The sequence below is a fragment of the Triticum urartu genome, chromosome 3 (genome assembly GCF_003073215.2).
Source record: "Triticum urartu cultivar G1812 chromosome 3, Tu2.1, whole genome shotgun sequence".
NCBI classification, from domain to species: domain Eukaryota; kingdom Viridiplantae; phylum Streptophyta; class Magnoliopsida; order Poales; family Poaceae; genus Triticum; species Triticum urartu.
In genome coordinates this window covers 472,999,526-473,023,995 of record NC_053024.1, presented here as the reverse complement: position 1 = coordinate 473,023,995, position 24,470 = coordinate 472,999,526, and the positions used below count along the sequence as shown (strand labels likewise).

Here is a 24,470-nt window from a genome sequence, read left to right as displayed (position 1 = left end):
CCGATTCAAAAACCGTTTTCACAACAAAATCGTCAAGGCGAGACCTTCTAAACTAGATCTCATGTTGGTATGTTTCGTAGAATTTTTTCGAGTTAAAACGTTACCACACTTGGTCTAAGTTACCATGCATGCGGTGTGTATATTACCATACTATTTACACATGTTACTAGAGGTATGTTTAAAAAAACTTAGGGAACAAAAGGTTACCATAGTGTTCTTGCATGAGTTATCGTATCTGTCGTGTGTACATTATCAAGGTATTTATATAGAAGTTATTGGGGGAATGTTTTTCTACATCTTTTATCCCGGGGTCAAAAAGTTACCACGGTGTTTGTACGTGAGTTATCAGCTCCATGTGCGTACATTATCATATTATTCAGACAGAAGTTATTAGGTGTATGTTTTCAACAATTTGTACCCTAGGGTCAAATTTTACTATGGTTTTTAACATAGTACAGATGCAACCGGTCATATATACGTGCATACACTCACCTTATGAATGCACACATGCACATCCTACCCATATGAGCACCTCAAAGACTGAGCCGGCATATCATCTTCAGATTTTACGAAGTCAACGTAGGCGCCTCGTAGTTGACAGGAACGTCTTCTTCCACTAAACACGTATTGCTGGAAATCCTGAAATAAATTTAGGATAAATGCGTCATGGTGTTTGTACATATGTTGTCAGTTTTGCTGTGTGTATATTACAACGCCTTTTACACACAAGTTATTGGGGGATATGTGTTCAACAACCCCCCCCCTCAAAAGTTATGTGGTGTTTTGTACGTAAGTTATAAGCAATATGGTGCGTATATTATTATACTATTTACACAATAGTTACCAGGATATGTCTTCAGCAACTTTTTTCCACATGTCAATGTTAACACGGTGTTGTACGAAACTTATCAGGTCAACAATGCGTATATTATCATGCTATTTACACAGAAGTTACCAAGGTCATATTTTCGACAAAATTTCCCTCAAGTCAAAGTTACCACGGTGTTTTTGCGCAAGTTATCATGTCTGGAGTGCGTGTATTACCGTGCTATTTGCATAAAAGTTACCAGGAGTTTGTTTTCCAAATAACTTTATTGCACTGGTGCCAAAAATGAGCCATGCTAGTGATCCAGTGACCAACACCCACCGAAAAGACCCAACCCTCATATTCATCTCCTTCCTCCCCAAATTCGCACCACCACCCATCATCGACACTCGCCTTCCTTGGACCTCTCCACCCACCGTCGTTGTTTCCACCCTCCCCCTCCCTCCCCTCATCATAAGACAAAAGAGGACGACGGGAGGGAGATTCAGCGACCAGGTCAGCCGCCCACGACCATGGTGCCTCTCTTCCTCACACCAGATCCAACACGCTCCCTCTCAACCACATCCATCCGTCGTGAACGGTTGGGCCTCATGGAGATTGCCTCCATCCTCACAAGCATGGGAGAGGAAGCCCTATGTTTATGCTAATCCGTGAGCGCTCTTCCCCTTACTGACTACTGCAGCTACCCATCATCAAGAGAGAAGATAAGAGGAGAGAACAGAAAATGGAAGGGAGATCGACCAGGTTGGGCGCCACAACAACAGCCGGTGACCTCCCCTCCCCTCCAGCTTCCTACATGCCTTTGTCCATGACTGAGGTCAAGAGCTTCAACGTGCCTTTGCTCGACGTGATGGACAAATGCCATGAGATCGACAAAGACAGCTTCAATTTCATCTGTCACCACACGGATATCTCACGCCCATCTTCGAGGGAGGGGGCACTTGGAGGTGGGTGGTGGACGCGGTGACAATGGGCTCGACGGCTGCCGAGGCGGTGGCCTTGTGTGCGTGGAAGTGAGGAAGAAGCCGCGCGATGGGGAAAGAAGTCGAGGATTTAAATTGAACGACGACGAAACCATTTGTAGTTTTGCAAAAAAAAACTAGGTGTGCCAGTTACAAATTATGTTATCGTAATTAATAAAAATCATAAAGCATGGACAGTGTGTTTTTTGTGTGCCACATGATAAATTCGGGTAAGTAATATCTTGCTTTTGGTCCATACGAATCTCAAGGAGAGGGTGAAGGGTGGAGATAGTCTTGGCCATGGTTGGTGATGTATGGAGTACTTATCCCTTTTGAGTTCTGTACGTACTCGTACTACTCCGGGGGAGCATTTCAACAGCAAATAAAGAGAGAGAAAACCTCGAAAAGGCCATCAGTTAGATTAGGGTTTCTGGTCGGCTAGTTCATACGGCGAGGAGCACGGGAAGGGAGGCGGAACTCGGGAGAGGAGATGGGTGCGCCGAAGCAGAAGTGGACGTCGGAGGAGGAGGAGGCGCTGCGGCGCGGCGTGCTCAAGCACGGCGCTGGCAAGTGGCGCACCATCCAGAAGGATCCCGAGTTCAGCCCCGTCCTCTCCTCCCGCTCCAACATCGACCTCAAGGTACCATCCATCCCCTGAAGCACCGTGCCGCTTCCCATCTACTACCTCGCTCAAGCGTGCCTGCGGCCCGCTCGTCGCCTCGGTAGATTCGGTATGGCCGAACGCTTGTTCCGCCAGGCGAGCCTCCCGTGGCGCTGCTCGTGATGTCGCCGCCTGACTTGTGTGCGATGCTCTGTTAGTCCTTTGGTCATCGTAGGATGCCTTAGTGATTCCCGGACCGGGGATATGGGGGTAGATTTAGGGTCGGGTAGACGAGAATCTGATCCCGACACCTCAAGCTTGAGGGGACTTGGTGTAGCTTAGTTGCCGTGATGTGATTTTGCCCAATGGTATGTGGTGCTGCGTTGGGAGGGAGGGTGGATGTTTTATGATCTGGACTGTACAGTAAAAGATTGTCTTTTTTCTCATATCTGTGAACTATTGGTGGTCGAAATAGTTGGATTTTATGTTGTCACTGGTCATGGGATGGTGCTGTGTCTACAGAAAGAATTGACTTTATGAAGCATATATCTCGCTGATGTAATTTTGTCATTTATGCTGCTCAGAGTGCAGAAGGGAAGTAAGGTGATGCCATTGGGTGTGCTCGTGTCATGGGTTTTGCGGGTGTAGGAGGTTGGAATTAGTGAAAAAAAGAGGCATTTTCTTCTTTGTGAAAGGTGCTGGTAAAATAGTTGGATTTGGTTTGTGATGCTAGCTTGCTGCTCATGGGACAATTGCTTATTTGCTTTGCAAAAGAACTGAAGAAGTGATTTTTATGGATCCCTTGCTTGATGGGAAATGCAATTAGCTAAGCACATTGGAGTTCTAGCGTAAGAGCTGTGCAGTTATGTGATGCCTCCAGATACGATTCAGATTGAGTAAGTTTTGATGGACAGGATTCAGCCTCGAGTAAGGCGCCACATGGGGAAGGGAATAACTGAATAGGGCCCTCAAGAAGTTGCTTTTAGCATCACATTTAACCAGCAAATTACTTCACTAATAGGACAACTTCTTGCAGTTGAATTATTTCCATGGTTTTAGTTGGGAGTTTGTTCTTCCTCTGTTAGGCACCCTTTAGACTATGTTGTAGAGTTGTACTCATTTAGATACAAAACAAATCTTACTCTAGGTCTTTAGCAAGTTGAACACAGATAAGAAATCAGAAACTGTTACCACTTACAATTTTCTTCTTAACAATTCCTCCAATGTAACCGGTAATCCAGTCCCAACCAGTTTAATTGAAACCAGACCCCCCTCCTCCCCCCTACCAGGCCTTCGATAAACGCAACCCAGCCTGGTAACCTGCCATATTTATGGGTTTTCCAAACGCTGGTCCGACCACCAGGAATAGCCTGATGAAATGTTAGTACAAGGGCAAGTTTGAAGACGGGCATAAATATTTTTCTTGAAAATCTAAAACATTATCTATTTTGTAACAGTGGTGAAATAGGTTTTTCTTTATGTTTGAATGATGAATACACTCTTAGCAACAGAAATATTATTCTAAATTGTGCCCGTCCTTATAGTCTCTATCTGTAGTTTTACTGGTGTGATCCTGTTTCCTTCACTGGAACCATGAGTTCCTGGCATGACAATATACCAGGCAAGCTAAATCTTGAATTGAAGTACTGAATAAATTGACCATATTCATGGAAGCCATTTGAGTCCTAGATATAGACGCAATCTACTGCTCGGATTGAGAAATTGTGTTCTATAATTTGATTCGTAGAAATTTATGCAGTGGGCAAAGTACATGACCTTACTCCTAGATATTTCTCCTGTTCTCCAGATACATTGTATGAACAAGCCAATAGATAGACTTAGAAAACGCGAGGAATTATATATTGCTGTTCCAGTGGTCCAATTGTTTCTTCAAGTGGTACTCATGAGGTGCATGCTGCAAATTGTTACACACCTGGCAACTTTGTTTTTTCTGAAGCGGCGTTTATGTCTTTTTCCTTTCATAAGGCAGAATGGGGAGAAAAGTACATCAGCTTCCTTTATGAAATTGGTTGATAACGTCATGGCATGAAATGTGGTGTGTACCTTTTGGTGGTATAACTGAGAGGAAATTATTTATTGCAATCTTCTCCCATGCATACAATCCAAGGCAGTAATACTTTTAAAATTTAGATTGTTTGTTATGATAGTTCTGCCATTTGAGGAGCATGAGGATGGTATGTAAGTTAAGTTGTACCTTCAGATTTTACCATGTTTAATGACACTGTGCTCTAGCTTACCTGATTGAAATTTATCTGTGACTTTCAGGACAAATGGAGGAATTTGAGTTTTAGTGCAAGTGGACTGGGTTCAAGGGATAAACTAAGGGTTCCGAGGCCGAAAGCACCTTCGTCCTCCCCATCACCTAGCCCGCAGCTTCTGCTTCTCTCAGCCCCGAATAATGTTGCCGAGGCTTCTCCACCAGAAGATTGTGAAAAAAGCCCACAGGATGACAAGACTCCGAGTCCAAAGTTGTCTTACTTAAGCCATATGCCTTTAAACTTTCGTTACAAAACATATACTTTTAAGCGTCTGCTTATTCTGGAAGACAAGCATAGTACTATTAATTCAATACTTCTATTCAAGAGTTAGTGCATGATCACGTGATACATCTAGGACGTTTCTACTCATCCCATGTTAGATAAATCTACTCTTATATTTCTTTCCATTAGAGGAATATATGATTCTGTCTAATGATCACTAGATGAATTTTCAAACAAAGCAGTAGGAATGACCAACATAAGGATATGCCCGCTAAAAGTATGATATTGGTATAAAATGAATACAAACAAGTAGACATGGTAAGAGTGTAGTTAAATAACAAAGATGTTGACAGACTCAGGTCAACAAAATAAAAGTCTTGTGAGCATTAATAAGCATTCTTATTTTTTATCGCATTGAGAATTATAACTGCATCATTTCTCCCTGACACAAGTATTTTAGTTTGCGATCTGATTACGTCTACCTATTTGCATATTAGGTACAGTTCCATGATCCTGGAAGCTCTCGACGAACTGAAAGAGCCAAATGGTTCAGAAGTTGCTACAATTTGCAATTTCATAGAGGTTGAGCATCTTTTTGATTTCATTCTGTTGTAGTATTTTTTTTGTCTCATTTTTTTGAGTTCATTCAAGTTTTGCTCAGGTATACAACTAACATCGAACAAGTGAGAATTATAAGCATTTTCCATCGCTTGATTTGCTTGCAGGAGAAAAGTAATTTGGCTTTAAAGTATTCTGAAAATATTGTTGGTAATGAGAGCTAGTGAACTATGTTAGGTGAACAGATTAATCTAGCCAGTTTTCACATAGATATTGCTATATAACCTGATCTTTGACATGGTGAAAAAGTTGTGAGCCCATGTTTCATGACCTGTTTTATTTATGAATTTTGCATGATATTTTATTTATTGTTAAGAGTCCTTTACATCAAGGATGCTCCTAAGATTGCCTTGACTGCTACAGGAATATTTTGTTTTTGTGGTTTGCTTGTGTCCTTTTTGGTACTTGCAGTACTTATGTTTCATAATTATGTTGCATTGCTAGGATAATGGTAGGTTGCTGATGTTATCTTTGTGCCATACATGCAGCAAAGGCATGAGGTGCAACCAAATTTTAGAAGGTTGCTTTGTGCCAAATTACGAAGGCTTATAGGCGTGAACAAAGTTGAGAAGGTGACAATATTTTCATTATTATGAAAACGAGACTACCAGAATTATGAAAGGTTATGAGTGCTGAAGTAGTTCTCCTGTTAGCTTGTTGGGGGTCTGAAGAAATGGGAGGGAACTTGCCTTGACTAGCCACTGTCAGGGCTATCTTCCCTGCCTTGGTAGAGAGGCTCCTAGGCTTAGTTGAACTTCTAATTTTTCATTGCTTAATTGCAAACTGGGTTTATGGTGTCTCTTTTATAGGGAAGACTGACTTGCCCCCTTGAGAATATAACTCACCTTCCTAACTCATTTCTTTCTCTTCCTAACTAACTACCTGGTTGACTACTGCTGGTGCGACTGTTATGTGCCTCATGCTTGTTTGAATCCACTCCATTAGGCCACATCTCCAATTTTCCTTTTCATTTTTTTGCATATATTCTCCCTTCAAACTACGGCAGGGCTATTACCAAATCCACACGAATCTTAATTCTCCGTATGGATTATGCCGGGATGCCACATTCCTTACCAAACCCAAACCAGAATATTCATATCTGCTGGGTAGAGTATTGGTGGGGATACAGGGGGTATAGGAAGTCTCGTTGTGCCAAATTTGCAGCAGATGTTGTGATTTGCACCTCTTCCAATTTAAGCATTGACGATATGTGGAATTCAGATTCTTTAGTTTGGCTGTCAAAATTGGCACGCTGCATCTCAAGTTACAAGTTATCTTATGTGGAGCTCGACACGAGATTCAAGGTTGTATTGAGAATGATATATTTTTGTAGGAATACTTTGGTGGCTGGATCCAAACTATACGTTTAGTTTACCAGACATGCAATATCCTTGGATCCCCTCAAGTTTTGAGCTTGTTTGTACGTTTTGAATTGAAGATGTGAAAAGACCTTTAGATGTAACTAACGATAATCTTTTCTATCTTAATGTGAACAGATTGATAAGTCCTATAAGCTGACGGATTCATATGCAAAAAGGGCTCTGGCTCCAATGAAAGATCCATCTCTAAAGAAGAAGGATTCAGCCAAGTCATCCAAGGCAGCAAAGGGTCTAGGCCAGTTGAGTCCTGCACTGGACGCAGCTGAAGCTGCAGCGATGAAAGTAGCCGACGCGGAGGCCAAATCGCACCTCGCAAACGAGCACATGATGGAGGTTGAAAGGATCGGCAAGATGGCTGAGGAGACCGAGTCTCTCCTCGAGCTCGCCTCAGAGCTCTACGAGCGATGTATGTCATACTCATCCTCCAGCAATTTTTAACCTTTCACCTTGCCATAGTATCTTTCCCATCATCATATAACCCCCCCGGTGACCTTTCAGGTTCAAGAGGAGAGGCGCTCACAATACTGCAAGTGGCGCACAGGGAGTTTTGATGGTGTTGTCGACCCCGTCAGCTGCGCGCCGACATCAGCTCTCTTGTACATGGATGGATGGAAGCGTAGGCCCAGCCTGTTGTCTTCTTGCCCGCGTGTTGTCTCTGTGTTGTAGCATAACTCGAATCAATTCGTTGGTTGTACCTGAGAGGGCATTCCTTTCATTGCGTAGGAATGATTTTAAGTTGGTGCATTTTGGATACTGTCCTGTGTTGAAATCAGGGAATAATGTGTATCTCGTCCTGCCGCCTTTTCCTGTATGTACTCTAATGCAAGTTTGGTCATATGCTCCCTCGGCAAAATCCGCCTCGGGAGTATTACTGGCAGTCATGTTTCTGTCCCGAGGACAAGCAACTTGTCTCCTGGGTGAACAGTATATTCAAAAAATAGGAATTAAATTTAAAAATTCTGAATTTTTTTGTGGTAAAATTTAAGGAATGTTTGTTGTGTATGCACAAATTCATCACGAAATCACATTGGTAGAAGGCGTGGTAAAAAAAGACAAAATCAATGCTATGAAAATGTTACTTTCAAATGCATTTTGGAGCTTTGTTTTTTTGCCACGACTTCCATCAATGTGATTTCATCATGAAATTTTATATGCACAATAAACATTTTTTAAAGTATGCCAAAAAAGATTTTTTTACTATTTTTTGATTTTACGGTTCACATCAGATGTATTTGAGCCCGGGTGCAGAATGGTATTTCCGCTTGTCTGCTTTGCGTTTTGTTATTAGTGCCTTCGTTTTATAATTTTTGTCGTGGTTTTAGTTTAAATTGGAACGGAGGAAGTATTGTTTTGCGGAAGTGAGGGCTGCTTTTGGTGGATACTTAACGTACAGCCTGTGATCTGAAATCATGTGACGCTGCTTTTTTTTTTTGACAAACATGTGACGCTGCCTTCTTTGTATTACATGGCCCGATGGTTGGCCTTTGTCCAAAGAAGGCACCTAAAAGCAGATTCGCCCATGGTTTTTGTCCTCTGCGATGCGCACTTTGCTCCGTCGGTCCAACTTATGAACACTCATCTTTTCAAGTTTTTTTCTAAAAAACAGAAAAAGAAAACCTGTCCAAGTTTTTGTGAGCAGACGACAAGTTTAAACATTTGTGTTATCGAGAGCGTTTCTCCCTCCCTCTCTCGGGCGTTATAAAATCAGATTTTGTATCTTATGTATAGATGGTTAGAGCATCTACAAGCGGACCTAACTAAATCCGCCTCACAGACATCCGCAGAAATGTTCGGGCGTGTCCGCGGACAGCGATTGGTCAACACTCAAATCTTCGATATCATAGTTGGATACCTCATTGCAAATCATCAAATACATCCAATTAAATGCAACGTAAAATCTAGTCTAAATCTTCGCCGTAACCGTACTTGGTGTTCCCTTCATGTCCTCATCCGGCGGCCGTGAAACACGCAAATTGAAGATCCGGTCACCGATGAGATAGGGTAGGACATGAGACATAGACTGACCTACATGGGGCACGAGCCGCCGCCATCTTACATTCCCTACTCTTCCTCGTCGGAACCTGTGACCTGAATGTCGCTGGTCGAGGTGAGGTCTATGATAGACGTGGACGGGCGGACCTCATCCAAGGTGGTTGTGCGACTCCGGCTCCGTGCCCTCTGTCGTGAGGGCTGTCGCGGCCTCCATCGTCCTCTGCCTCGTACTGCGACACGCCTCGCGTCTACAAACCAACGCCTCGACTCCACAGCAGACGGGTCATGAGGGAAGCCACTATTGACCTCGACCCGGAGCCCGACGTCATGGGAACGCCGCACTCCTCCCGGGAGTAGCGGAGAGCCATGCAGACGACCACCTCCTCACCGGCCACGCAAGGGACAAGGCCCTAGTTGACGGATCGGAGAATCTTGGAGTCAGATCCACTGCCTGACACGTCCGAGACGGTCGAAGTTCGCCGGAGAGGAGCTTGGGGATGGAGAGGATTGGAGCGGAATGGAGTGAATAGGGTTTGATCTGAAGTGCAGATATTGTTGAATATATGTGGGGTCGGAGTGGGTCATGATGGGCCTAATCCGACGGGACGAACGCATCTGAGCGTCCTTATATCCACTCCAGTTATGGGCTGCATACGAGAGGTGTTCGTTAGCCCAGGCGTTTGGGTCAGGTTTGTCATATCCAACCACGTGACATATTTTTGTGCAGGCCGAGTCCGGACGTTTAGGACCTTTATGAAAAGTTCGGTTGTAGATGCTCTTAATTCAAAGTGTTGTATACATACTCTTATTTGTGGTTTTCTTCCGGTTTGTAATATCGCGTGATGTAGAGAGAAACCTTAAAGAAAAAGGAGAAGAGAAAATACCCAATAAATAAACGTATCCTTGGTACGCTTACGAATAGGGAATAGGTAGCCCAATAACAGATCCGATCCGCCTCCGCCTCGCGTTCCACTACCCGGCCTGTCGCCTAGTCTTCTCCCCCAAATCTCTCCCTCAAACCCTACAGCCGATCCAGCCCTCCCCACCGTGCCGATCGCCATGGCCGCCCCCAACAACGACCAGCCCGCCGCCAGCGCCAGCGCCTCCACCAGCGACGCCGCGCTCGCCGCGCCGGAGGACACCTCGATCGAGGCGCTGGCGCGGCGCGTGCAGGAGCACATGACCCTCGCCAACAACCCCACCGCCCGCCGCCACAAGTTCTGGGAGACGCAGCCCGTCGGCCAGTTTGGCGACGTCGCCGACGTCTCCCTCCCCGACGGTGCCATCGAGCCGCCCTCCCCGCTCTCCGAGGTCCGCGCCGACCCCTACCCTCTCCCCGCCGCCTTCGAGTGGTTCACCTGCGACCTCGACGACGACGCCCTCCTCGCCGACCTCTACGCCCTCCTCGCCCACAACTACGTCGAGGACGACGAGAACATGTTCCGCTTCAACTACTCCCCGGCCTTCCTCCGCTGGGCGCTCCGCCCCCCCTCCTTCTTCCGCGCCTGGCACATTGGCGTCCGGGCCAAGGAGTCCAAGAAGCTCGTCGCTTTCATATCCGGCGTCCCCGCGCGCATCCGTGCGCGCGACGACGTTGTCCGCATGGCCGAGATCAACTTCCTCTGCGTCCACAAGAAGCTCCGATCCAAGCGCCTCGCGCCGGTGCTCATCCGTGAGGTCACCCGTCGCGTCCACCTGGAGAACATCTGGCAGGCTGCCTACACTGCGGGCGTCGTCCTCCCGACCCCCATCACCACCTGCCGCTACTGGCATCGATCCCTCAACCCGAAGAAGCTCATCGACGTTGGCTTCTCCCGTCTTGGTCCTCGGATGACCATGAGCCGCACGGTCCGGCTCTACAAGCTGCCTGATGCGCCGCTTACCCCTGGGTTCCGCCAGATGGAGTTGAGGGATGTTGCAGCAGTCACACGCTTGCTCAGGGCATACCTTGCAAGGTACGTGGTGGCGCCAGATTTTGATGAGCTTGATGTTGAGCACTGGTTGCTCCCCCAGGAGGATGTGGTGGACAGCTACCTTGTGGAGAGCCCTGAGACGCACGAGGTCACAGATTTCTGCAGCTTTTACACCCTGCCCTCGTCCGTGCTGAACAATGCCAACTACTCGACACTCAAGGCCGCATACTCATATTACAATGTTGCTGTCAAGACCCCGTTGCAGCAGCTGATGAATGATGCACTGATTGTGGCCAAGCAGAAGAACTATGATGTGTTCAACGCGCTCGATGTCATGGAGAACGAGGGGTTCCTCAAGGAGCTCAAGTTTGGCCCTGGAGACGGGCAGCTGCACTATTATCTCTACAATTATCGCATTCGCAATGGAATCAAGCCATCTGAGCTTGGGCTTGTGCTTCTATAGGGTGGTCGATGCTCAGGATGGTGTTTGGGTTATACTCTTTTCAGCAGGTACTCCTTGTGTGGCTGGTTTAGTATGCGTCTTTCCTGGTTGCTACAGGTGATGGTTTGATTTCGGTCATGCTGTATGTTGCCCAGTGTGCAATCTGTCATAGCTCTTTTGTTTATTGTGGTAGCAAATCTTCCATGCCTTTTCATGGGAATCCACATTGATTTGCAAATGAGGAGACTGGAATTAGAAATTCCTTTTCAATTTTAAGACTGTATTTTCAATTAGTTACATTCAGTGTGTATGGTTCAAAGAATTTTATGATGGCACTCAGTTTACCAAGGAATTTTTGATAGATTTGTGTTATGCTAAATCATTCAAGTACCCTTGTGTTTTGAGGTTCTAACTATCTGGCTTCGTCGATTTATGACATTCACCATTGTTCCATCTAGAATGCCCCAAAATTTGATGTCCTTATGGTATGCAAATCTGTATTACTTGTTTTTACGGATTGTAGCCTAATGCTGCTATCATATGAGGTGGGTTTATTATGTTTGATGACTTGGATGTTCTTATTAATGTTTGGTGCATCATTGCATCAATAAGCCTCTTTGTCAACCTTGTGGCATCCTCCCCCCTCTTTTGTTTTTGTTTTGTTTTTGCCCTGTCTTCAAATCACTGCATTTGTGCACTTGCTGTTAACTTCCTAGCTTTCTCTGTTTGAAACACAGTCATCTTTGGTCGTTCTGACATTACATAGTCTAAGGCACCTTGTTAGATGTTAGCCGATGTTCACATCATTTAGTTGCCCAATTAGATTGTGTTTAAACTTGTCGTATTCCTGACCTGGAATGATAAGTGAAAACAGCCCAACAGAAGGGTTGATTGGATTTCAAATCCAAGTTACCATTCTGTCAAATGGTATTCATGGTGGTTGCAAAAGTATCAACAGAGTTCCCTTGCAAACTCTGGAGGTCTTCCAATCTGTGGTCGGACACTAATGAATTGAGCTTTTATCATGGGTTACACAGTTGCTAAGTACGGTATGGTTTGTGGATGCCCTTCATGCAACTTTCTCTGATGAGTGAAGTGCCGGTCTTGCGGCCTGATCGAAATGGATGACAGGCCGTGGACCGGCTCCAAAATCTTGAGTTCCTCCATGCTGCTTCTTTTAGTGAAGTGTCTCAAAAGTCCAGTTTCTGTTTCTTGGATGGACGGAACTCATCCAAAAGCTAGAAGAATGATCAGTCGGATTTGGTTTCCTAATCTTGTTTCCGCTGGCAAGCTCTTGGCTCTCCAATTCTTGCCTGTTGAGGGTTGGTTCAGAACCGAAGCATGCCATTTCTTTCTCGTCTTTTGGCATCGGTTGTAGATTTGTGTTGATAACTGTTAGTACCTCCTATCTCTCCGTTGCACCCGCATGAGGCCCACTTTATTAACCATGCTCTTAGCTGCCGTGCTCTATCGGCGGTAGCTCCCCAAATCTGTAGCGTCGATGCCTTGGTTGCTGAGCAGTTCCATGCCTCGCCCACGGCCACAGGCAGAGCGATGGCTTTGTCGGCGGCAGCTCGGTTGCCTTCGAAGCAAGTTATTTGGCGCCTCCTTTTGAAATTTGCTTCCTGTTTCGGTCCTAACATGTCTTTTTCCTCAAACTTCATTTTGTTCCCACGTGACACTACTGTCAGTTTTGACTATTAACGGTGTCAAGTCTGACCTGAAAAGACCATTTTATCCGTAGTATGTGACCAGATTATATGACAAAAGCAGAGTTGATCTGATATATTTTGTCATGGTTGCATGATCAATGTAAAACTTGCACAAACTTCATGTTTCGCATCATCGGATTTAGTTAGAAAATTGGGGCCAACGGAGACGTAGGGAGACGTAGGGCCCATCGAGCAGCATCATCCCGACCAACACCTTTTCCCCATCGAGTCGAACCCTGTATTTCGAATAAAAAATGATGATACTCTTGACCCTGAGAGAGATGCGTCGGTTCCAGGCAGACGGGAGAGAGGCGTCGGTTGCGGGAGTAAGGGGAGATTTTTTCCCCCTAATTACATAATTAGTTTTAACACTCTTCCTAATCTACGCTTGACCATGTAGAATCATCTTCACGATTGTCCGGGAAGCTCTATCATCTTAAAAGATTCTTTTTTAAAAGTTCTTCATAAAATCTTTGATGAGATCCTGAAACATATACTCACAAAGAAGGATAGCGTAATGTGATGTTTGAACAAGGATGTCTCAAGAAGAGACTCTCCTGATGCTTGCAAGTTGCAAGTCCTGAAGACGTCACATACCAATTTGATGAACATATTTCTGGAATGTAGAATTTGGTAGAGACTTGGTAAATAAATAAGCAAGATTTTCGCATGATTTAATTTGCAAGACGTTTATTTCCCCGCTTTGCTGAAGATGATGAGAAAAAAACCACTTAGGAGAAATATGCTTAGTGATATTACTCTTGATGTATCCTGTTGCATCTGTGCAACACAAGCCGCATTATCTTCATAGATAATGGTAGCTGATTCTATCGAACCAATTTCACATGACTGTTGTATGTGGTTTATTATTCTGTGAAGCCATACACATTTACATGATGCTTCAAATAATGAAATTATTTCAGAATGATTGATAAATGTTGCCACTAGAGTCTGTTTTGAAGACTTTCATGATATAGCAATGCCACCATGTAGGAATACAAAGCCGGACTGTGATCTGGCATTATGGGGATCAGACAAATAGCCGGCATATGCATATCCAATCATATCAGAGTCCTAATTTCTCTGGAACTGAAAAAATAGGCCAAGATCCTTTGTGCTTTGGAGATATCGTAAGATATTCTTCACTCCAAACCAATGACGTTTGGTGGGAGCCGCGCTATGTCTAGCAAGTAGATTACTGCAAATGCAATATCAGGTATTATGCAATTTGCAAGGTACATAAGTGCTCCAACGACACTGAGGTATGGAACTTCAGGTCCCAACACCTTTTCTCCATCATCTCTTGGTCTGAACGGATCTTTCTCTATGTCTAGAGATCGAACCACCATGGGAGTCTCAGATGTATAGGATTTGTCCATATTGAATTTCTCCAATATTTTTTGGATATAGGCAGCTGGTGTACCATGATTCCTGAGGGAAGGTGCTCAAGTTGAATACCTAAGCAAAATTTGGTTTTACCCAAATCCTTCATCTCAAATTCCATCTTTAGGTGATTGCGTGCTTCATCAATGTCTGATGTGTTGCCGATGATATCGATGCCATCAACGCACATAGAAATGATGCAAAATCATGTGGAGGACTTCTTGATGAAGACACATGGACAATCAACACTATTGGAGTAACCTTTCTGAAAGGAACTCACTTAGCCGGTTGTACCACATCCGTCCCGACTGCCTTAAGCCATACAATGATTTATTCAGCTTTACACAATACATGTTGCGTTTTGTACTTTTATTCGGGATAAAGATTCCGTCAGGAACCTTCATATATATGTCCGAATCTAGTGACACGTAAAGATATGCGGCCACGACGTCCATCAACTGCATGGATAGACGATTTTGCACTGCCAAGGATATAAGATATCAGAAAGTGGTTGCACTCATTACTGGAGAATATGTTTCAGTGAAATCAATGGCGGGTTTCTGTGTGAAAACTTGTGCTACGAGCCTTGCTTTATATCTCACCACCTAATTGTTCTCATTCCGTTTCCGGAGAAAACCCATTTGAATCCCATAGGGAAAACACTGGGAGGTGTCGGTATTGCTTCAGTGAATACCTTTCTTTTGTTAAGCGAGGCAATTTCTGCTTGGATTGCATCCTTCCATTTAGGCCGGTCGGAGTGCTTTTGGCACTATACGATGGAACTTGGATCATGATCAGTGAGAAGGATATCTGCAATCTTTTCAGCAAAATATATGTCGACAATCGTAGTCTTATGGTCAAATGATTCTCCAGAATCAACATAGTTGATGGAAATTTCCTGCACCCCTAGAGACTCTTCGTGATTTCCCAATACGATTGAGTCTGGGCGTTCCGATGTTCCAGTCAGTTTGTGCACACTAGAACTGGGTTGTGGAGGTTGCCCTTCCACTGGGTGTATACTATCCATCAGGTGTTTGTCAACGTTAAGTTGACTTGCATTTACTGACTCCGAGGTTTTTCTCCTCGGTTTCCTTTGCTGCTTGCTAGGAGCTTGCTCCAGGTCAGAGGCCGTGCTACTCCCCCTCTTTTTAGGAATAGAGAGTTGAGTGGTTTTTATTGGTACCTCCATTCTTTCGGGCGCATTTCTGGACGGATTTAAGGATTTTATAACACCTTTCAGATCAGTGAATGAATCTGGTAGATTATTTGCAAGATGTTGCAAATTAATGATCTTCCGAACTTGAGGTTCGGTCTCATGGGTACGTGGATCAGAGGACGAAATGGCATGAGCATTCCAATCAATTTCCGGGCATTCTTTCTGGTACTGGAAATCTCCCCCTAATGCCGGAAAATGTTCCTCATTGAATATGCGATCAGCGTGACGGGCTGTGAACAGATCCCTCATAAGGGGTTCTAGGTACTTGATAATCGACGGTGATTTCTACCCAACATAGATCCCCAACTTCCTGTGTGGGCCCATAGATGTCCACTGTGGTGGTGAGATCAAGATGTATGTAGCACATCCGAACTTACGCAGATGGGAAGTGCTAGGAGGATTTCCACGTACCAATTCCAGAAGGAAAGAACTGTGATATGCAGTTGGCCTCAATTGTATCAAGTCAGCAACGTGTAAAACAGTGTGACCCCAACAAGAGGTTGGCAACTTGCAATTTGTCAACAAAGGCCTTGCAATGAGTTTGATCCTCTTAATCAATGATTCAGCCAAACCATTTTGTGTATGGACATATGGAACAGAGTGCTGAACTTCAATCCCCAAAGCCATGCAATAATCATTGAAAGCACGCGAGTAGAATTCTGCGGCATTGTCCATTCAAATTGACTTAATTCGACTTTCTAGATAATGGGCCTGCAACTTAATGACTTGCCTCATTATCTTGGCAAATGCATGGTTCCGTGTGGATAGAAGACACACATGTGACCATCGTGTAGATGCGTCAATGAGAACCATGAAATACCTGAAAGGTCCAGGTAATGGTTGAATGGGACCACAAATGTCTCCTTGAATATGTTCAAGGAATTGAAGTGGTTCAGCTTGTATTTTGAGGTGCGAGGGCCTTAAAATTAGCTTTCCCGTGGCGCAAGATGTGCACACAAAATCTGAAGATTGAGGAAATTTTGACTCAAGCAAATTATGACCAATGGAACTGCTAGTAATTTTTCTCATCATCCCGATTCCGGGATGGCCTAGACGATCATGCCAGGTTTGGAATGCGTTCACATTCTGAAAAATTACTTTGTATGCAACATGTTCTATGGGTTTGATGTACGTATAGTACAAACCAGATGATAGAGAAGGAATTTTCTCACGTACCTTTTTGCCATATTCGTGATCTTTAGTAAAGAGTATATACTCCTCTTTGTTGTCTTCATGGGTTTCAATATGAAAACCATTTTTACGGATATCTCGATAGCTGATCAGGATACGTGAAGAATCGGGATACAATAAAGCATCCTCAGTTGTTACTTGTGTACCACTTGGGAGGGTAAATATAGCACGCCCAGTGCCAACAATCACCGTATCACGTCCAGCAATAGTTAAAATATCTCCATTCATCTTTTTCAGAGTTTGGAAATATTTCATCTCCCTCAGTATGGAGTTTGTAGTACCACTGTCCACAAGGCATAATTCCCCTTCCATCGGATTGTCCACGGAGAGAACTATATAAAACAAAGAATTTTCAATAAGAAAACCTCATGGTAATACATAGAATACAATCTTATTATATCAAATATGCTGATACAATATAATATAAAGACAACAAACTTATGTTCTTATTACAATCATCACAAATGGACATAATTAAGTAGATCACTAAGGAGATTGAGGGACTAGTCGAAGTCGCCAAACACATTGTTTGTGGTGTACTCAATCAACATGTTCTACGTTTCAGCAGGATCCTCAGGCGGATAAGGAATCATGGCGTTGCTCGATCCAGGAGGAACATCGTGCGAACACCGGCTCCTTTTGCGCTATGCGGATGAAGGTTGAAGTTAGCTTCAAACCTTTTCCCTTGAGGTGCTTTGCGTCCCTGAGATTGCTGGTACAACATAACCAGATGCTTGGGCATCGTGCACTTTTCAGTAGAATGCGTGTAGCATCCACACTTGTTGCAAAGCTTAGATTTATCAAACTTGGGCTTTGAAGTGCCTTTTCCCTTTCCAGGGTTTCTGGATCTCCTATTCCCATTGCGCTTTCACTTATGCTTGAAATTGGATTGTTTACCCTGAAAGGTACCATTAAACTTTTGACTATTCGCGACATTTAGATGAACTTCAGGTAAAGGTTGTGCCCCAACTGGGCGCTGAGAGCCATTCTTAGCGAGTAGCTCATCATGCTTTTCAGCCTGAAGTAACATGTGAAAAAGCTCGGAATAGACAGTGTAGTTACGAGCACGTTATTATTGTTGGAGGATCCTATCTGAAGGGAGCTTAGTAGACAGAGTTTTCTCTATCTTCTCCCCCTCAATAGGTTTCTTCTCACAAAAACGCAGTTTGGAACATATCTTATGAACATCATGATTGTACTCACTGATGGATTTGAAATCCTGAAGATGGAGATGAGTCCAATCATGGAGTGCTTCTAGCAGGACTACCGCCTTCTGCTGTTCATACCTCTTTTTGAGGGCCAGAAATAGAGTACTAGGAGATTCCTCCTGTAAATACTCGGACTTCAGATCTGGATGAACATGGTGCCTTATGACTAATAAAGCAGCATAGTTCTGCTATTCTGTCACTGGCGTGGCTCCAGCCGTGAGAGGAGTCTCGGGGGGCTGGATTACACGCGCTATCCCACGGGACGCAAGACTGATCTTGATGTCCATAGCCCATGTAGGGTAGTTGTGGCCATTGAGGTCAAGCTCCTCAAACTCTTTGGCGGTCATCTTTGCTTACATGAGGAACCAGAGATAATTAATTTACTGGTGGTAAATTAAAACTGTCATGGTTCCGTAATAAGAATGCAAAAAATTGATGCTCAAGTGAAAACTTGAAAAATTCTCAACCTCAATTGTGTGAACATAACACATTGAGGATCACTTAGATCTCACATTAACAGGTAACATTGCCATTACCTTGTGTATGCTACAATTCAGATATAAGGAATACACGTTGGAGGTAATAACTTGTCGAGAATGACAAAGCTTAGACCTCACAGTAAGAGTGGATAATCTCCAAGTGAGCAGTAGATCCCGACTCATTACCTTGTGATTCCAAATATAACGAGGGAGAAATATTCAAAAAAATGCAAGTTTGATATGCGAGAGAAGATGGTCTCCATCACAAAACATGTTCAAGAGAACTTGATATGTGGTAAACACATGGAACATGTCATTCTTCCCAGATGAGATCTGGTACTTTATTTATATTATCAATCCATTACATAATATAAACACACTAATAATTACACAAGTCCTAACCTAGATTTAATCTAGAACTGGACTAGAATGTAAGAAGTAGTCAAACTCGGTACTAAACAGTCCTAAACATAGTCTAAAACTGCACTAATACAATAATTAGTACTAATGTTTAACGAAAAATAGAGAAAAATAATTGAAATCCTGAAGGGGGTAGGCTGGGCGCCTGGGCCTGGATTGCCACAGCCGGCCAAAGGCTGACCCACAGCCACCCGCACCGCATAAGAGGAGGCGATGGGTGGGGCGGTTACGGATAAGGATCCGCCCAGACCGGCACCATGCTCGATCTCCCACCATCACCTGCGCTCGCGGGGAGCAGGGAGCCCAGTCGCCGGCGGTTGGGACGAGCGCCGGCGCCTCCCCTGCATCTCCAGTTGTCAGCGACATGACACCGACGAGGCCTCTTCATCCGAGGAAGAAGAGACGACGACGAGGGCGTGACGACCAGAGCCGAGGCCGAGGCTTGCCGGAGCCCATGATCCGGCGCGGCGGCTGATACATCCATTTTGCATCATGCTTTTATGTTGATATTTATTGCATTATGGGTTGTTATTTCACATTATGGTACAATACTTATGCCTTTTCTCTCTTATTTTGCAAGATTTACATGAAGAGGGAGAATGCCGGCAGCTGGAATTCTGGACCAGAAAGGAGCAAATCTGATATACCTATTCTGCACAACTCCAAATGTCCTGAAACTTCACGGAGAATTATTTTGGAATATATAAGAAATATTGGGCGAAGAAGCAACAAGAGGGGACCCACCAGGTGGCCACAAGCCTGGTGGGCGCGCCCTACACCCAGGGCTTGTGGCCCCCATGGCCAGCGTCTGATGCCCATCTTCTGCTATATGAAGGGTTTTGCCCTAGAAAAAATTAGAAGGAAGCTTTCGGGACGAAGTGCCGCCGTCTCGAGGTGAAACCTGGGCAGAAGCAATCTAGGGCTCCGACGAAGCTGTTCTGCCGGGGAAACTTCCCTCCGGGAGGGGGAAATCGAAGCCATTGTCATCACCAACGATCCTCTCATCGAGGGAGGGTCAATCTTCATCAACATCTTCACCAGCACCATCTCCTCTCAAACCCTAATTCATATCTTGTATTCAATCTTTGTCCCAAAATCTCAGATTGGTACCTGTGGGTTGCTAGTAGTGTTGATTACTGTCGGTGTCAAAACCGGCCGATCTCGAGTAGGGGGTCCCGAACTGTCCGTCTAAGGATCGAAGGTAACAAGGGACACATGGAACACGATGTTTACCCAGGTTCGGGCCCTCTTAATGGAGGTAAAACCCTACGTCCTGATTGATTGTATTTGATGAGTATAGTGGTTACAAGAGTTGATCTACCTCGAGATCGTAATGGCTAAACCCTAGATGTCTAGCCTATATGAATTCTGATAGCCTCTACGGACTAAACCCTCCAGTTTATATAGACAGCGGAGGGGCCTAGGGTTGTACAGAGTCGGTTTACAGAGGAAGGAAATTATACATCCGGACGCCAATCTTGCCATCCACGCAAAGGAGAGCCCTATCCGGACACGAGGGAAGGCCTTCTGCCTTGTATCTTCATGGCCCATTAGTCTGGCCCATATCACATAACCCGGACACTCGAGGACCCCTTAATCCAGGACTCCCTCAGTAGCCCCTGAACCAGTCTTCAATGATGATATGTTCGGCGCGGAGATTGTCTTTGGCATTGCAAGGCGGGTTCCTCCTCCTAATACTTCAAAGCAATCTAAATAAAAGATCTGTACCCGGCTCTGCACATCCCACAACCATGAAGGCAGAATATTCAATCAAAACTATGTCTGTCAACTGACAACTTTTTCAGCGAAATGCTACATCTGGCCTCTTTATCATTTCGAACTGTTTTTTGGCCTCCCGCTTCGCGCTTCGAGGCACGACCTCTATTGACACGTCTTGTCAAAACAGAGATCGTGTCCACTTATTGCGGGATCCTCATCAATACGGGTTTGGGTAATCCAACCACGCCATTTGCACGTCCCCTTGGGAACAGGTGAGTTTTAAGGCTTGGGGGGGGGGCGCTTGATATTCACCGCCTATATAAGTGGATTAAGATCCCACTTTTCACCCCACGCCTTCTTCTTTCTCCTGTTTCCCATCCTCAAGCTCCAGCGCCCAAGCCTCAATCTTTCCCACCGCCACCAACCTCGCCAGCCATGTCCGGATCCGGCTCCCAGGGCAAGTGGATGGCCTCCTCCGTCACGGAGAAGGACGTCAAGGAGCTCCGGGAGGCGGGGTACCTGACTGCGGATGTCGCGCACAGGCTCCCTGCCAAGAAGCAAGTCATCCCCGCACTGGAGCCTGGCGAAAGGGTTGTGTTTATACCCAACTTCCTTCGCGGGCTAGGGTTTCCTCTCCACCCTTTTGTCTGCGGCCTCATGTTCTATTACGGGCTAGATTTTCATGATCTAGCCCCAAATTCCTTCCTCCACATCTCGGCGTTTATCGTCGTGTGCGAGGCGCTTCTTTGCATCCCCCCACACTTTGGAATATGGCTCAAGGTCTTCAACGTGAGGCCGAAGGTGGTCGATGGGCAGCATGTGGACTGCGACGGTGCCATGGTGAGCAAGCTCCCCAACACCATGTGGCCTAAAGGGGCTTTCGTGGAGACCGTCAAGGTGTGGCAGCATGAGTGGTTCTACATCATCGAACCCCGCGACGGTAGTTGGGCGGCCACTCCCGAGTTTAGATCCGGACCCCCTATGCGGCCTGCGTCATGGACCAACAAGGGTCTGGACTGGGGGTCGACCACAGAAGTGCTGACGGTGCAAAAGCGCATCAAAAACATGTTAAGCAAGAACACCAGTCTCACTGACGTGATTTAGGTGATCCTCTTCCGCCGGATCCTCCCCTGCCAGCTCCGACCCCTCCATATGTGGGAGTTCAATCCAGAAGGTCCTCGGACCCTGCAGCGCTTCTTCGGCACAACACATAAAGAGATCTGGAAGCTGGTCTTCAAGGCCCAGAAGACGTGGCCGAAGGAGACCGATGACATCAGCCTTGACAATGAGAATCCGGCCACTTTGGTAAGTGTATTATTCCCAAACATACTTCTGGTCCGTAAATCCTTAGGCGTAATGAATTTTCCGTCCTTTGTACAGGTCTGGATATCGAAGGCAGAGCGGATCAAGTGTCCGGCTCCGCTGCCCGAAGATCCGGCCACTCCCGAGCTAACGAAGATGTTGGTCCGGTTTCCCTATCAGGCACCGGAGAAGAAGGCCAAGAAGAAGAGCAATGAGGCCAAGGGCGGCCCCCGCCATAAGGGTACTTCAGGCGCGGTGTCCGAAGAAACCGAAATCCCCTCCTCCCACGAGGAAGATGAAGACGAAGAGGAGGAGGAGGCAGAAAGTGACTCTCCCCTCAAGGGGAGAAGAAAGAAAAGGGCAACCTCCACAAACCCGGAGGAGGGGGTGTCCAAGAGGGGGAAGATAACCCTCTCGGATGGTTTGGATTCGGGTGCCGAACACATCCCCAAGAGGCGCCCCAGGACGAAGCCCCTGGCCGAATCGTAAGTACCAAAGGATTCATTACAAGTATTTGGCCTTCTATGCTTTTAATATAACGTGTTATGTTGTGTGTATTTCAGCCCTGCTCGTGACCTCCCCCAACCATCGCTATCTGAGGGGAACTCTCTGGCTCTAGAGATGGTGGAGAGAGAGACGCCTCCCCGAGCTTCTCCGCCTACCGCCGCGGATGACACCGAGGTGTTGTCTCAAAGGGCCTCTCCGGGCCATGAAGAAGTGCGGGAGGCCGCCAAGTTGGGGGAGTGCGCCTTGCCGTTCTTCAAGCTAATGAAGAAGAAGGGTCTGAGGGAGTCCTGGATTAGGGGGTCTCCGGACAGCCGGACTATATACTTTGGCCGGACTATTGGACTATGAAGATACAAGATTGAAGACTTCGTCCCGTGTCCGGGTGGGACTCTCCTTTGCATGGAAGGCAAGCTTGGAAATTCGGATATGTAGATCTCCTCCCTTGTAACCGACTCTGTGTAACCCTAGCCCCCTCCGGTGTCTATATAAACCGGAGGGTTCAATCCGTAGGACAACAACAATCATAATCATAGGCTAGCTTCTAGGGTTTAGCCTCTATGATCTCGTGGTAGATCAACTCTTGTAATACTCATATCATCAAGATCAATCAAGCAGGAAGTAGGATATTACCTCCATCGAGAGGGCCCGAACCTGGGTAAACATTGTGTCCCCTGCCTCCTGTTACCATCTGCCTTAGACGCACAGTTCGGGACCCCCTACCCGAGATCCGCAGGTTTTGACACCGACATTGGTGCTTTCATTGAGAGTCACCATGAGGCTTGATGGCTCCTTCGATCATCGGCAACGATGCGATCCAGGGTGAGGTTTTTCTCCCCGGACAGATCTTCGTATTCGGCAGCTTCGCACTGCGGGCCAACTCGCTTGGCCATCTGGAGCAGATCGAGAGCTACGCCCCTGGCCGTCAGGTCAGGTTTGGAAACTTAAACTATACTGCCGACATCCGTGGAGACTTGATCTTTGACGGATTTGAGCCCGTGTTAGGTGCGCCGCACAGCCACGACGAGCATGACTTAGCTCTGTCGCCGAACAATGTTCGGGAGATCACACCTGTGGCAACTCCGGCCCTTGATCCGGAGCAGATCGCGCCCTCCAAGGACGGGTGGATGGACCCCGCCACGGAGGCCGCACACTCAATGGCGATAGAGCCGAATACTGACTTCACCTCCTACAAGACCTGTGTTGCCGGATCCTTGGATTCGTCCCCGGCCACGGGCTCCGAACCTCCTATGTCCGTGCCCGTCGAATCTGATTGGGCGCTGATTATGGAGTTTTCCTCTGCGGATATCTTTCAGCACTCGCCCCTGGGCGACATGCTGAACTCATTAAGGTCTCTCTCCTTGTCGAAAGGCCCTTGGCCGAACTATGTCCGGCTTGAGTGGGAAGCGGACGACGAAGAAATTCGTTCCCCACCCACCACCCACTTAATAGCCACTGTCGACGACTTAACCGACATGCTTGATTTCGACTCCGAAGACATCGACGGTATGGTCGGTGATGCAGGAGAGGAACAGGAACCACCACCCACAGGGCGCTGGACAGCCACTTCATCATACGATATATACATGGTAGATACACCCAAAGAAAACAATGACGTGGAATGGAAGGATGCAGCGGAGGATAATCCCCTCGAGAAGCAACCAAAGCGATGACGTAGGCGCCGCTCCAAATCCCGCCTCGGCTGTCCGGCTGGCAAGAGTCAAAGGTAGGAGCGACCGCCCACACGAAAAACGGCTAGGGACTAACGGACTAATATAACAAAAGCCGGTTTTTCTCACACCGCCGACTGGCTACCAGAGTAGCCGGCCGGCCGGTTTCCATTCACTTTACTTTAATCCAAGAAAGCTCAAGTACTTGCCTCCCCAAAGAGGGAAGGCGGCAAAGGAAAAAGCCTAAGGATAAACAAGCATACGCGAATGGAAACCAAACATGCACATGATACTATTTACATAAAAAGACCTCCAAGAGGCCAGCATTCAACATAGTTTGGATACACCCCCAGTGGGTGGAACTGCGAAAACTTAACAAAAGATTGTTTAAAGACAACAAAGCAGGAAAGATAAAGACGGCAGGTCAAGCTG

The 24,470-nt window shown here is 46.0% G+C and overlaps 2 protein-coding genes across 5 annotated transcripts; both read left to right on the top strand.

Moving 5' to 3' along the window:
• The first annotated feature begins 2,134 nt into the window (after window positions 1-2,134).
• Window positions 2,135-7,681, top strand: LOC125544429 (single myb histone 4-like). 4 transcript variants are annotated; one of them, XM_048708126.1, is made up of 6 exons: window positions 2,135-2,428; window positions 4,676-4,878; window positions 5,388-5,472; window positions 5,997-6,080; window positions 7,005-7,293; window positions 7,386-7,681. In XM_048708126.1, exons 1-6 carry the CDS (start codon window positions 2,279-2,281, stop codon window positions 7,436-7,438), a joined length of 864 nt encoding a protein of 287 aa, XP_048564083.1. In that variant the 5' UTR covers window positions 2,135-2,278; the 3' UTR covers window positions 7,439-7,681. The 4 variants fall into 4 exon arrangements, with proteins under 4 accessions (XP_048564083.1, XP_048564082.1, XP_048564085.1 ...); XM_048708125.1 differs by having other exon boundaries at window positions 4,676-4,881; XM_048708128.1 differs by lacking the exon at window positions 5,997-6,080.
• A 2,120-nt stretch (window positions 7,682-9,801) lies between these two features.
• LOC125544428 (glycylpeptide N-tetradecanoyltransferase 1) lies at window positions 9,802-11,613 on the top strand. The gene has a single exon (XM_048708124.1). The coding sequence runs from the start codon at window positions 9,939-9,941 to the stop codon at window positions 11,253-11,255; it is 1,317 nt and encodes a 438-aa protein (XP_048564081.1). The 5' UTR covers window positions 9,802-9,938; the 3' UTR covers window positions 11,256-11,613.
• Window positions 11,614-24,470: the final 12,857 nt, after the last annotated feature.

Coding starts and splice junctions, on each gene's coding strand:
- LOC125544429 (XM_048708125.1), top strand. CDS start 2,279: ATGGGTGCGCCGAAGCAGAAGTGGACGTCGGAGGAGGAGGAGGCGCTG. Junction 4,882..5,387: donor AAGACTCCGAGTCCAAAGTT/GTCTTACTTAAG, acceptor TTTGCATATTAG/GTACAGTTCCATGATCCTGG. Junction 7,294..7,385: donor CTCAGAGCTCTACGAGCGAT/GTATGTCATACT, acceptor GTGACCTTTCAG/GTTCAAGAGGAGAGGCGCTC.
- LOC125544428 (XM_048708124.1), top strand. CDS start 9,939: ATGGCCGCCCCCAACAACGACCAGCCCGCCGCCAGCGCCAGCGCCTCC.